This window comes from Protopterus annectens, chromosome 2.part1, assembly GCF_019279795.1.
Source record: "Protopterus annectens isolate FY-2018-M chromosome 2.part1, PAN1.0, whole genome shotgun sequence".
NCBI lineage: Eukaryota > Metazoa > Chordata > Ceratodontiformes > Protopteridae > Protopterus > Protopterus annectens.
This window is the reverse complement of record NC_056729.1, coordinates 942,582,717-942,597,992: the sequence shown is the minus strand read 5'-3', so window position 1 is coordinate 942,597,992 and position 15,276 is coordinate 942,582,717. Positions and strand designations below refer to the sequence as shown.

Here is a 15,276-nt window from a genome sequence, read left to right as displayed (position 1 = left end):
GAAAGAACATACCCCTGCCTGGTTCCTCTGGTCAAGCAGAAATTATCAGAGAGGATCCCACCCACTTTAATTTTCATCTCTAATACCTCATATATCATCCCAATCAACCTTATACTTTTATGAGGGAATGCAAATGCTTCCACTCATAAAGTCTCAACTTACTTTGTTGAATGATTTCTCTGCATCAATACCCACCAACAGCAATGGTATTTTCTTACATTCTACTTCCTCTGGATCATCATGTCTATGTTGTCAAATGTTTGCCTCCCCTCCACAAAACCACACTGATCCATATCTATCAATTTTGGCATCACATTTGCCATTCTTTGAGCCATTACAGACAGAAACACTTTATAATCATGGTTTAGTATTGAAATTAGCCTGAATGAAGCTGGATCTCATGGATCCTTACTCTCTTTGGGTATTACAGCTATCACTGCTTTCTTCCAGGATGTTGGTATTTCTCCTCCTATTAAAAGACTGTTAGACAAAATCTTCCAGATCTTTATCAGTTTTTTCCCTCCTAGCTTCCAAACTTCTACAGGAATACCATCTATTCCTGGGGACTTTCCTGTAGACTGGTTATACATTACCATTTTTATCTCATCTCCTCCTGACCTAATTGTTAGTAATTGAGCTTCATCTACCTCTAACCTTAGCATATTTAATTCTTCTATAAATTTTTTTTAGGGGTTTAGTTTATTTAGCACAATGTATGCTATGTTACAAGTTCTACATAGGTAAAACTAATTGTTTGTTGTTAGAAAGGATGAGAGAACATGTGAGAGATATAAGAAATAATAATAAAAATAATTCTTTGGCAAGGCATATTGAAAAAACTAATCAAAAACACAACTTTAAGTTTAAGTAATAGAGATACTTAAAGACCATGGCAGACTCAGATATTTGTAATGAAACTGGACATAGGGAGTTATTTTGGATTTTAAATTTACAAGCTGATAAAGAAGGAAGCCTGAATGGCAAGGTCTCTTTAAAGGGTCTATGACAATGGACAGAATAGTAAAAAGATCGAACGGCTGTAAGAACGAAAATGCCGTTCACAGAAATCCATTAAATATATATACCAACTCTGCGATTGTGCTACAGTGAGGAAAGGGCAAATTTTCCAATTTTCACTGTACTGTGATCTCAGAAAATGGATTTCTATGAATGTCATTTTTATTCTTACAGCTGTTTGATCTTTCTACTATTCGATCCATTGTCATAGACCCTCTTTAAAGCCCAAATTAAAGAAAAGGAGAGGCTAATTAGTTATTTGATGTCATATCATGCTATTTATTCTTGCAGTTTTTATTGGTTAATGTCTTTGAACATTTTATTATTTACTTAGATGTATTTTACTTTGATATGTATGGTCTGAAGAAGTAGATTGTCCTACGAAAGTGCTTACCTTTTTAATAAACTTTGCTGACCCCCTACACCACTTTTTTACATTACAAAGAGATGTATTAGTTATTGTCAAAAACATGAATTTTTTTTTTTTGCACCTTCTCTGTCTGACATCCATCAGCCCTCTGCAATCCATGATCCCCTTTTGTTCTTCATAGGTGGAGAGCTGTCACTGGTCATTCATTCCCCATGAGGTGAGAGCCAATTGCAGGGCCATCATCCAGGCAGACATCAGGGACTTCTTGGCAGCTTCGGAAGAATATCATGTTAGCACAGCCATTCTATGAGACAGGACTATGCAAGCTTTCCTGTGGCTATGTTACAGTAGCACATCTCTCTGGCTTGGACTCTGTGGGCTACACCACTTAAAGCTCCACATGAGTATCAAGTGGTGAGAAAAGCTAACTTGACTTAGTCTAATCATTACCACTAATGTTATTATTTTCTTTAAAATAAAAATGGTATAATTTTGTTAACATTGGCAGGGAATTATAACAAAGCTACAACCTTAAACATGACCTTTCTCTGTGCAGACTGATTAGAAAAAATGGCTTGACAAGCATTTCTTTTCTGCAATTAAGCTTCTAGAAAGGTTTTGATTTTGTCTGAAGATGAGTACTTGAGGATGGATAATTCCTATGAAAGGGAAGGACTACTTGATGCTAACACTCGTTTTGAGGACTATAAGATTTTATCTTTACATTTTTTTTTTCATTTTTGCCATGTGAGTAGTTGTAATTCCAAAAAAAAATATCCTTTCCAGTTACAAAGTAATAGGGGCACTTTAGTGTATATAATAGAACAGACTCTGGTATTTAAGCATCTACAACTTCCACATTTAAGGAACAAAAAATCTCTGTGAATGATCAGTCTACCCCATATTATTCACTGTGTCTGTAATTATGTCCCGAAGAGGTAACTCAGGGAACTGTGATAAGTGTTGATAGTTAGAATTAACTGAGGAGAAAATGTTAAGGAATATAAAAGTACTCCCCTTCACTGGAAGAAAAAGTAGATGAACTCTCCCTTCTTTTCAGTTTAGAAAAGGGGACCTTCACTAGTACCAGCAATGGTCCTTTTTCCACTACTGTAAACTGAGATATGTACTGGTCTCCAAATGGGACTAACTTTGGTCCTTGGGATAATCTTCTCCTTGTCAGCATGCTGTAGTTAATACAGGGTGACACTTAACAATAGAAATGCATCTTTTCTCATCTGGAATTTGAGCCTCCACTGTTAACTAAGACCAAGGTCCTCCATTAGAGACATACCCAGATCTTCAACCGCTTTTACTTACAGGAAAACCCTAGTTAATTTGGAACCTGATATCAGTAAAATCTATAACTCATTATGGCTCACCAGAGTTTGTAAATGAAGAATCCTTTTTTTCTCTTCAAAAGCACAGGCCTACTTTGGATTATTTCTTCTATATTTTCTGCCTTTGTTTATTCTACATATTAAAAAAAGTTTAAGGATCCAAGATGTTTTTTATCAGTAAAGAGTTTAGTAACTTAATCCTTCACATCTTAACAAGCTGCTTAAACTTAGTGCAGTGCTCACATTCCTACATAATATGTTCTTGGCCCACAAAAAATAAACATTTTGTGTGGTAATAATTCTTGAATGCTGTATGCCCGTTACATGAGATTTTATGGGAATTTGAAGCCATTCTTTATTAATTGGTAAGAGTATCAGAAAAATGCAAACGTCATGACAAGAAAGTGATGAGGAGAATAATAAATGTACTGAACAATGAGTTACTACATAGCTGGAAATGTTACAGTACCACAGTGGAGATAATAACACTCAGAACAGCCACAAAAGAAGAGAAAGAGCATGCAGCAATACAGCTTGTATATGCTGCCAAGTCAAGGAAAACTGTCAGTGACCTAGCAAGTACACTACATATTAATTCCTTTGAGAAAAGCTACTGCTTCTGTAAATTCTGGCCTTAATGTTGTCTTTTCAATCTTTTATATTGCCATACACTCAAGCATACATTTATTATATTTCCCCCCCCCCACATACCCAATGGTCTACACATATGTTAAACAGAATGGCCAATGCGATTTGCAGGGATATTTTAGAGCTACACAGTTAAGGCTCATATACATAACACAAGCAGAAAGCTATAATTCAAAGTGGAAAGAGATGATGATGAAGGGGAAATCTGTGAAATACAAAGAGAGTGGGATTTTGGAAACAGATCCTTAAGGAGAATAACAATAGCTATACATAATGTTATATTAACAAGGTAGCAAAAAGTATTTTAAGAACAAAGGCAACACAGGAATGGAGTAAAGAGATTTTACTGATAGGGATGACTGCAATTGGGAGTAAAGGGAGTAGGCAAGAGGGGGCTGGAATTTATTGGAGAAAACTGGCAAAGAAACCAAGGTATTGGGAGCAAATAATTCGAGAGGGAAAGACAATAGAATGGAAAGAGGTTAAGAAGACATTTGGACTGCAGGCTAGAGGCTGCCTTCCATAGCAAGGATTGATAGAGTACAGACAAAGAGAAAGGGCTAGGGAAATCCTAAGTGAAAGATCTGCTCTGGTAACTTTTAGTTGAATCTAGAACAGAAGCTGCTGTTAAAAGTGAGGCAATTAGTAGGGCATATAACACACTGCATGATAACTGTAAGAATCAATCTGAGGAGGTTAGAAAAGTTTGGGAAGAGAGTTTGGATAAGCAATTCACAATTTAATAATGAGAGGACATTGTATGGCTCTTAAATATCCAGCAAAGTCAAGAAGATTTCTGATTTTTGCTTGGAAGTGTTTGCATAGGTATTTTTATACCCCAAGCAGACTCTAAAGAATTTTCCTCAGGTAGATGGCAAATGTGAGATGTGATGGGGAAGGAGGAGATAGCTAGGAACATGTGTTTTGTAATGGGTTGGCAGATTATAAAATTCCCTATAAAGTGCTTTGTCAGAAATATTGGGTGAGCAAATGGGTATAACTAATAAAATTCTTTTTTTAGCTGGGATACAGGATCTGCATTGCCTAGACATAGTAAGGCCTGGTTAAGTTCAATTCTGGTGACAAAAAGTAATTAGTAGAAAATGAAAATGAAAGTCTAAACCAGCTATAACAGAGATAAAAAACTGGAAGTATGATCTGTAGAAAAGGGTAGGAGCAAATTACATACAAAAAGGTAATTGTGGGAACAATACACACAGAATAATGTTTTAGCGGAAAACAGATTTATGGGGAAGGCAAGAACTGAGCAATTTAAGTAATGGTGGACTGATGATAAATTACACAGAAGAATATATCTGATGTTTAATGTTTGTAAATTGGTACATGTTAACATGGTTTATTTTCTTTTATATAAATCAATGCTTGCCAATGTCTTAAGTGAGAATTCAATTAAAGGTGTTAAAAAAACAGAAAGTCCAATGCAATATTATGTCACTTTATACGTAACTGTCCCTTACATCCTTTATGGTCTGTCTCAAACCTCCTAACTCAAATTCTTTATGAAGTAGTTCGATAAGACATTGAGTTTGTTTACAATACAATAAGATACGCTAACACATTTCAGCAAGAGGTTCCCTGGTTCGATCCTCGGCTGGGGTGCCTTCTGTGCGGAGTCTGCATGTCCTCCCTGTGGTCGCATGGGATTCCTCCCACATCCCAAAGACATGCTGTAGGTGGTTTGGACACTCTAAATTGGCCCTAGGTGTGAGTGCATATGTGTGCCTTCTGTGGAAGGTTGGGCGCCAGGCTGGCAACTCGACACCCTAAAACTCCACTGCCAATCATGAGCAGACATGTGATCTGCTGTGGTGACCCCTAACCGGGAAAAGCCGAAAGAAGAAGAAGAACACATTTCTATCATCCCAAATTAGCCAGGCACCTTCTTTATTCTAGTACCCTTATTTTATTGTGAATTTTTCTAGACGTTTGCCAGGTGTAAGTTACATGCAATCCGATAGTTTCAGTTATTTATAAATTCACGATCTCTTACATTCGTACACATTATAAAAATAAGCTGGCTGGAAACTAAAATTTCTAGTACCTCTCTATTCCATTTTCTAGTTGTTTTGCATAGACAAGTTTCCACCTCTGAATCTTTGTGAAGCACTCGTTCAGACTTTTTCTAATTGCTCATAATCTCTGATTTTGCCTGTCTTCCACTTATCCCACATTCCCTTACAAATATGGTCTGTGACCAGTTTAAGCATACTGTCCTCTACTTTCTGCACTTTCCCAACCAGAAAATATTATGTTTAGAAGTATATCCAGCTTTCCTATATGATATTTCCCCATTTTGGATTTCAGAAATTGCAGATCACCCAAATATATTTCCATTATCCCTTCCTCTAACAAATGATTTTAAAAACAATTTTTTTCTTTCAAAGACAAAACAAATATCTTCCATTACTGCATAATTTCTCTCTCTCTTTTTACTTATCACCTTACTCCAAATTCCCACTCCGTCCACCTCTAAACCAAATGTATTCCTAATGATTATTTGCTTATCTAAAAGCTTACCCTTTCTATCTTACTTTTTCGTCAACTTTTGTTTCGACGTTGTTCTTTATTTATGTCCAGCTCTGGCTCACCTTAGCTTTCCATCAAAATTTGCAGACGTAACAATATATTTTATGCCTGTCAAAATCACCTTAGCATTTGCGTAGGATAAAATAACAGGATATCTTTTGCCCTACCTTAATTCTACGTCCAGTCATGTTTCCTTTCAATCAAGTCACTACCTCCCCTACATATACTGTAAAAATAACTGGGCTACAAGAAAAAGTCTATGTTACACTTTCCTCCATTCTGTTTCCCAAGAATAGTTTCAGCATGAACTTCTGCCAAACATTAATACACTTCCTTAAACCAATTCTGATGCAGCTTCGCTACCTTATATTCATCTAGTACATGGAAAATACAGAAGTTTTATAACTTCCAATGTCTTGATAACAGTCACATTCAAGTAGTAATGCGCACTGCCTATGATTTATGTTTCCAGAAATGCCTTCAGAGCTCCTAACGTCACACTTCTTTTCTTCTTGATAACAGTCACATTCAAGTAGTAATGCGCACTGCCTGTGATTTATGTTTCCAGAAATGCCTTCAGAGCTCCTAACGTCACACTTCTTTTCTTCTTGCTCATACAGCACAAACTGCCTTCTACTTCCAGTGACCCACAAACTGATTTCCCGTCACTTGCAATGTTATTTTTATTTACTTATTTAAATGGTAAGCTCACTGAACACAACTGTAACCTTTCAGGGACAACTCAGAAGCACTGTCTGCTTAAGATATAAGAAGAATTTAAAGAGGAGCTTATATGTCAACAAACTGCACCATGAGAATGTTCAACAAAACACAGGGACTTTCATTGTGGAAAATGCTGTATGTGGGTTAATTTGAGGAGTACAAATTTCTTTGTAGATACAAAATGAAGTCGAAAATATACCTTAAATAACTGTACTAATTGTAACACCAGGATTCCATACATTTGGTCGAATTACACTTAGTCGAAAATGATACCAGGCATTGCACTTGACTGAAAGCTCACTTGACTGAAAGCTCACTTGACTGAAAGCTTACTTGGCCGAAGTTCATTTGGTCAAAAATGGAATATAGCCCCTGCTCCACTGCAGTGCAACCCTGGAGTGAGAATATTAAATAAGGGGGGGGGGTGTGGGGGGCACAGCCCTAATGTATTCACTATTATAAGAAGGTATATCCATTAGAAATGCATTCATATATATATATATATATATATATATATATATATATATATCTTTAGTAAAATCTATTGGCATAATGTATGGGGCTATGCCCCCCCCACACCCCCTTATTTAATATTCTCACTCCAGGGTTGCACTGCAGTGGAGCAGGGGCTATATTCCATTTTCAACCAAATGAACTTCGACCAAGTAAGCTTTCAGTCAAGTGAGCTTTCAGTGAAGTGAAATTCCTGGAATCATTTTTGACTAAGTGTAATTCGACCAAATGTATGGAATCCATATATATGTATATATATATATATATATATATATATATATATATATATATATATATATATATATATATATAGGTCCATTATGTAATCTCGAAATACTGAAATCCCGAATTTCAGTATTTTGAAATTACATAGTCGAAAATACTACGAAAATAGTAAATCCGAAACCCCATAACCGCAAAATTTTAAATCCCGAACGTACACTACACATGCAGCACACACATACATATGCACACAACTTCTCCCCACAATCATATATATATATTCCTACACTACAGATAAGCAGGGGGGTGAGCCCCCCCCTGCATCCCCTTAAGTGGGGGGCTGTGTCACCCACACCCTCCCTCACACACACACACACACACACACACACACACACACACACACACACACACACACATATCACAGTCACAACACACACTGACACAAACTAAAGCCCCTAATCAACACACTTACACATACATACTTACCTAAACTTCCACCCATTCATTCACACACCGCACCACCAGAAATGCTAATTCAACATCTCCGAGCTTCGAGATTTTGAATTTCTCACTTCTGCAGGTTTCAGTATTTAGTGTTTTTGGCTATGTAATTTTAAAATACTGAAATTCGGGATTTCAGCATTTCAGGATTACAAAGTGGACCCATATATATTGATCTGAGTAGTTTATGTGATGCAAATTATTTAGGTAAAACAAACTGTTCCTTCGAGGAAAATATACATATATATATATATATATATATATATATATATGTATATAGATATATATATATATATATATATATATATATATATATATATATATATAGTTTCACTTCATATACTTGAAATGCTGAAATCTTGAATTCGAGTCCATGAAGCTGAAACCATCACAACACTGAAACCCCACACAGCCGAAATCACAAACCCAAACAGTCAGCATACACTACACCACAGACAAACCACAACACATACACCACAAAAAATATAAATACAACAAAACACCACACATTATGCATACCTACACTAAACAAAAGCAGGGAGGCAAGCCTCCTTGCACCCCCCACACCAACCCTACTTATATATATATGTGTCAGTGTATATATATATATATATATATATGATTGTGTGCATATGTATGTGTGTGCTGCATATATATACACACACACACACTCACACACACACACACACACACACACACACACACACACACACACACACACACACACACATTCTACAGTCCCTCGCACGTGCTCTCTCACACACACACACACACACACACACACACACACACACACACACACACACACACATCACACATACACATAAGTTATAAAAACGCTCACATACACTCACTCACCTGAAAGTCTGAACACAAACATCCAAAACAAACACTTCCTCAGGGACCGCTCATGCTATAGGACTGCAGGACTGCAACCCCCCCTCCCCCCACCTGTAAAATGAATAAAATAACTGTAGAACATAAAAAATAAAATTAAAAAAATTTCATGAGTAGTCCCGGACATGTGGGCTTAGTTCCTGACTGCTGTGTTAGGCAGACCAGAATTCCATGCATGCATGCGTGCTTCAGTCCTGAACTCCAGACTGCTCTGTTAGGCAGTCCGGATAGGGAAGGCAGGAAACTCCGCCCTTCCAGCCCAGAGGTCTGTGCGGTGATGACCACACAGACTGGAAGGTCACTGGACTGCATCGCCCACAGGCTGGAGGCTCCAGCCTACTCACGTCTTGAGGAGACCCAACAGCATGCGCGGGCCATTATGGAGGGCAGAGACAGGTGATCGGGCTGCAGGATCGCTACAGAGGACTTAGCTGGGCTACTGTAGAGTACAGGATTGCTATGGGCCATTATAGAGGACAGAGACAGGCTCTGCAGGTAGTTTGTGTGTTATGGAGGACAGAGACAGGTGATCGGGCTGCAGGATAGCTACGGAGGACTTAGCTGGGCTGCTGCAGAGTACAGGATCACTACGGGCCATTATGGAGGACAGAGACAGGATCTGCAGGTAGTGTGTGTGTGTGTGTGTGTGTGTGTGTGTGTGTGTGTGTGTGTGTGTGTGTGTGTATGATGAAAATGAGAGCTGGAAAACCATGCGTAGGGGGGTAGTTTGGATAGCTTGGAAAATAAGGAGGTTATGAGTAGTCATATGAAAAGTCTTTGAGAAGTCAGGAAAAAACTGGTTATAACTCTGACAAATCTGACTTTTACATATCCCTACTGCAACACAGAGACAATCGCCAGCACAGTAACTCATGAGTAAGAGAACCCACTACTGTTGCTACCTTACTAATTCTAGAGTATAAGAGTAATGTTGCACAATTGCTTAGAGGTAGTTGTCAAAATTATGACAAAGTAAAGATTGTTTTCTTTGGGGGGGGCTGGATAAAATGAGGATACAGATTCTGAAAGACAATACTGAAGGTCAGTCAGAAGCATGAGTAATACCTAACATTTAGGTTATATTAAAGAACAGCAGTATTACTATGTAGAGTGTTAAGTTCTACACATCTACTGCAGTAAATAAGTCATTTAGTCCAGATGCAGTAGCCACAACGTCAGGAGCTGAACTCTGAGCAATAGGTGTTTGGCTAGTATAGCAGAATGCCTTGTCAGAGTGAGGGAAATCCTTCTTCATTTGGTAGGAATTGTAAAAAGGATATCCTCCCAAAACTACTTGAGATATCAGTTTACAGGATCAACACAAAACTATAAGAGCAGAAGTCTGATATTCTCAAAACAACTTCTAGGGGGATAATATTTAAGCCTATTCACTATACTGACTATACACAGGTAAACAGATGGTTAATTGCAACCGCAAGCAAAAAATGCACCGTTTTGTCTGCTATGACGAGTGGCTGTAGACAGTAAAGATATGCATGTCATATTTTCCCGTCATGATATTGAAGCCTTATTGAGAATTTTGGACCATGAACACTTGTGTAAAATGCAACTTTGCTTTACTACTCTGATATACTTTTCAAAAACATTTTGCAGTGCCCACCACAGGCCTGGTAACTCTATTCCTGGTTCAGGATATAGATTAACATTTTAAACTTAGGCACTGCCTCAGTTATATCAATTAATCCATTGGACAAATAATATAATATTTGTTCAATATTCTCATGATGCTTTTTCTCTTTACATAACATTTTTTTCTTATACTATGAATAGCTAGAATATTATAGACTATGAATAGCCAGAATATTATCTTGGAGTTGTTTTTAATGGCCATAAAAGTTAGAGATGCCAATAGAACATGGCATTATCTTCATAAGGCAAAAGGTGGTAGCCATTTAAGTTTCAATCTTCCTTGCTTTCATAAAACAGTTGATTTGGCATAGTGGTATGTTCCTATGACCGTTTTGCATAGGGTCCTGGGTTCAAGACTTGGCAGTGAAATGCATGGTGGTAACACAGCATTTTATTTTAGCAACTTTCCAAGATTATACAAGCAATGTTTAAAAATGTGTCCCTGGTTTTTTGGGCTTTTGTCCCTCCCCAATACATTTTGGCATTTTTCCAGATTTCTTTTGCTGCAAAGTTGAGAGATACAGCTGAGTGTTGAGTAGATTTTACAAGGAGCTGAGAGCTGCAGGGGAAAAGAAGTTTAAACCCAGACTAGCTCTGTGCCATTATTAAAAAAATAAACAAACAACTGAGATGATAAGTATAAGTACTACTGTGATAATAAAATATAAATCCTGTACTCTTATGCTCTCTATGTCATTATACTGCCTGTTAATAATGTTATTATTGTTATTGTTGTAGTAATCTCAGAAATAGTAATAGCAGTCTTGTTTTGTAAATGTATGTAGCCTAATAGCCTATGTTTTCTAAAGCTCATTTACTGCACCTAATTATCATAAATGTAACTCTGTTGGAGTTTCCTTTCCCGCCCCTCCGCTGAAAAAGGACATGTATCCAGTCGGACCATCCCGGTTAACAAATGTAAAATAAATAAAATAGTGCTGCTTATGCTGATGCTGCTTGCATTGTTAACAGCACAACAGGTATTGTACTTGCTTTTGATGCAGAAGACTGTGGGTTCTACTCCCACAGTATGTAGATGCATTGCTGATATTGTACTGTGCTGTAAATGGGGTGGATGCTGCCGTCTTGAGAATGTCCTCTTTGGTGAAGATACCTAACTATGAACCTGTCCATTATTTGCCATCCATTCCCTATTGCAATATTACTAGTTTATCATTTTTTAATGTAATATAGGCAATTTATTCCTCAAGGGCAACATGCACTTTACTTGTAGATGAAATATAAAGTTGTTTGCTAGCAGCAACCTCTTCATTAGTTACAGATCTTTTTATTGTGGAATTATTTAAATGACTTTTACTTCTGCAGAGATTGTGCATATTTACTGATACTGGTGGACTGTAAAAGTTTGAGTAGATTTTTATGATGGAAATATTCTCAGTTGGGCAGTTTTGTCATTTCATTATTGGTGCATGCACTTTGTTGTATTGTTTACTGGAAAAATGTTCAAAACACCCTCTAACAACTGTACTGTATTATACAAGGAATATAATTTAATGCAATCAGGAAGGTGATCACAGAACACATGTATGTTTTGTGTGCAAGGGGTCTATCATTTGAAAATAGCCTAAAGTCAATGTTTATCTGCTACTAGCCAAATGTATTTTCTTTGGATGTGGGTTTCAATGCTGTTTCAATGAATGTGATTTTCAAGGGCAGAAAAGTTTTAATGCGAAGTCTGTTTTCATTGTGAGGCTGCATTGCTTTGTTTAGCAGATGTCTTGGTGTTTGTGCTGTAAAATGCAAAATAAAAATTTCAAATGAAGTCCAAACCATCGTAGAAGTAAAGCAGTATGCACATTAGTGTTTATGGTAAATGGGGTGAAATAGCCAAGTAATGGTTCATTGGAATGGCTGCAGGGGGAGGCTCCATTCGACCATGATTTTGTGAGGGGCAAGGGCAGCAAACTCAAAGGTAGCCCCGGCTGAACTATACCGCTCAACTGTCAAGATTTTCACAGAATGAATAGATTTTTGCTTCTTATTTTTGGTTTGTTCCTCATAAAATTTGTGGTTTTCTGGCAAATCATTTAAGAATTAAGTCACTAAATAATGACAGACACTGAGTTTCAGACTTCATAACCTTCAGAAAAATGCATGCTAAAGCAAGATCTGTTATTCCATCAACTGTCTCAGTTTACACAAGAGCAATTTTTAGTACTGTTTATATGTTCCCCCAATATATTTGGCCTTGTCCAGATTTCCTGCATTAACAGGTTGAGAGGTACGTGCAAATAAATTGCTTTATAGAATTAGGCATATCCAAACCTCTCAACTGTCCCTGATTTTGGCTCAAAATGTTGCTCTTCCCCTAATAATCCCTCTGCAAAATGGCAATTTTGGAAGAAAACATGGAGGGTTTACAATTAATAAATAACTGTAATAATTATAGATTACTTTTATTTCAGAAATGCATGTAGATTCTTTTATTTTGTCAGCTGCTCAAGTTAGCAGTACTAATATTAAAAAGTATCCCTTCTTTGACAGGTTCCCAGCTGTATTTTGCATCACATTTTTGGTCTATTTTTCATAAAATTGTATTTTTTTGGCAAATTAGTAGCAAATCATTAAAGGCTAAAGTTAGAAAATAATGACAGACATTTGAGTTTTAGATTTCATACCCTTCAGAAAATTCATACTAATGTAAAGACTACTATTCTGTTATCTTTCTAAGTTTATAAGAGCAACATTTAAAAAGTGTCCTTATTTCTGGGCTTTTGACCCACTTCTATATATGGCTTTGTCCAGATTTCTTGCTCTGAGGTTGGAGATATGACAAATGTGTCCAGGCCAAGCACCCCACTCCACCATGTAGTGACTCTGGATGTGTCCAAGCAAGGCAAGGAGCAGTTTCCCCATGAAACAAGTAGATAGTTGTTGTCAGGATGCAGGTCTTTTTTGGATAAGAAACATTTTTACAAGTGGGGGTATCACAGAGATTGCTACTTTCAGCATGTTATGTGGTACTTTAATAAAGCTGAATATAAATTATAATTAGAACTGTAGTACAAGGAGAAGTGGTTTGAGTTGAGTGCTGCTTGTTTTTCTTATACTTGATTTTGACTGGCATTCCAGTAATGTATTTAAAAAGTAATTTATTTTTTCATGCCTCACAACCTTTTTGTTTCCATTTAGATATTAAGTAAGTTGCCATGCAGCCAATGCATTGAAATATTTTTTTTCTTCTACACTTCATTTTGTCTTGATTGGACTCTCATAATGACGGTTTGGCACCCAGGGCAGTGTATTTAATTAAAGTTACAGTTTTTGTGGTTTTGAGCATAGCTCCTCCCCTTTCTGATTGGCCACACCCCTTCTCATTGACCCCACCCATTCAGCTGTCTCCTGCAGCTCCCCTATGATTTGAAGTCACCAGCCGCCGCTGCACTTCCCCTAACGTAGTGTCACAGCATAAGCACGGATTTGACATATTTGAATTCGCTCTTATGCACATTCGCTATTCTAAAGTTTCAACTTCATGGACTCGAAATGCTGAAATTTGAGATTTTTGCATTTTCAATACATGAAGTGAAACCATATATATATATATATATATATATATATATATATATATATATATATATATATATATATATATATATATATATATATATAAACATTTGAATGATGTTCATAGGTTGAAGGTTATGAAGGCACTTGCTAGACATATCAAGAATCTTGGTTCTGAGCATAAATTCTTTTTCAAGTGATTAAGGTCATCTTTCCGAATCCAAGAGAAGGCAATCTGATTAGCTTTACTGAGATTAGACAAGCTAGATGAATTTTAGAATTGGAATCTTGTAGATATTCCAGACTTAATGAGAATATTAGTTTGAAACCAATATTGAAACAATGAAGGTGTAGAAACAAAGTTTCTCTTGTATTAATGTGAAGAAATACATATTTGTTTTAATATATAAAGATGTTTTCTTAATATGAGTTAGTTTTTAAATTGTATTTTTATGTTATTGAATGATAACTAATTATATGAACATTTAATATGGGTTATGTCATATACACTTGAAGAATACAGCAAAAATGCATTTTTGTCCATTAAACTTGTTTTATTTTTGTTACATAGAGTTTGGAGACATATTGACTTAGTTTCCACATTTTGTTTTTTGATTTCTTACTTTATCCTGTTTCTCTGTTTTTGTACATGCATGTGTATCATCTATCACCCAAGCTAGGTGTGTCTACAGCCATTACCCAATACTTGTGCAGGTCCATAATACAGGGAGAGGGGGACACCTGTACAGACATTGCTGAAGAAATAGGAGCCCAGCAATCAGAGGAAGATTCAAACAGAAGTGCCTTACCTAAGCTGTTGACTGCAATGGTTCTTATCCTCTCTTTCCAAGGAACAATTAGGAATCACTCCAGACTGATCAATGCAAGCAGATGGCACAAATCCCCAAAAAAGTAAAGGCCCAAATGTTGCAGGGATTGTTAAGGTTTCAAAACTCTCTCTCACCTCTCTCCTTGTCTCCTTTTCAGAAAGAGTTAATCACTTTGCAGTCACGGAATGGACTTCTTACATCTCCCAAAGCATGCCCAGAAAACAAAACAAAATCTATACTTTGGTAGGAGCAACATAAACCACAACTTGGTCATCACAGAAAACAAAACCAAATCTTTACCTTGGTAGGAGCAACATATACCAGAACTCCATCATCACTTTCTCTCAGGACTTTCTCCATGCAGTAATATGATGCATATGTTTTCCCAGATGAAGTCGGAGCAACTATTACTGCAGATTCATTGTTGTCAACTGCATCTAAAAGCTCACGCTGTAATTAAAAGATATAATTAATAAAACTGAAAAGGTAA

At 36.8% G+C, this 15,276-nt stretch overlaps 1 protein-coding gene across 1 annotated transcript in view; it reads right to left on the bottom strand.

The window, feature by feature from the left end:
* LOC122794922 (probable ATP-dependent RNA helicase DDX60) overlaps window positions 1-15,276 on the bottom strand; it is a 2,165,155-nt gene that overhangs the window by 1,072,001 nt on the left and 1,077,878 nt on the right. Inside the window, exon 19 of the mRNA XM_044063515.1 lies at window positions 15,087-15,236. Within this exon, the coding sequence (XP_043919450.1) occupies window positions 15,087-15,236 (150 nt within the window). The remainder of the gene's footprint in view (window positions 1-15,086; window positions 15,237-15,276) is intronic.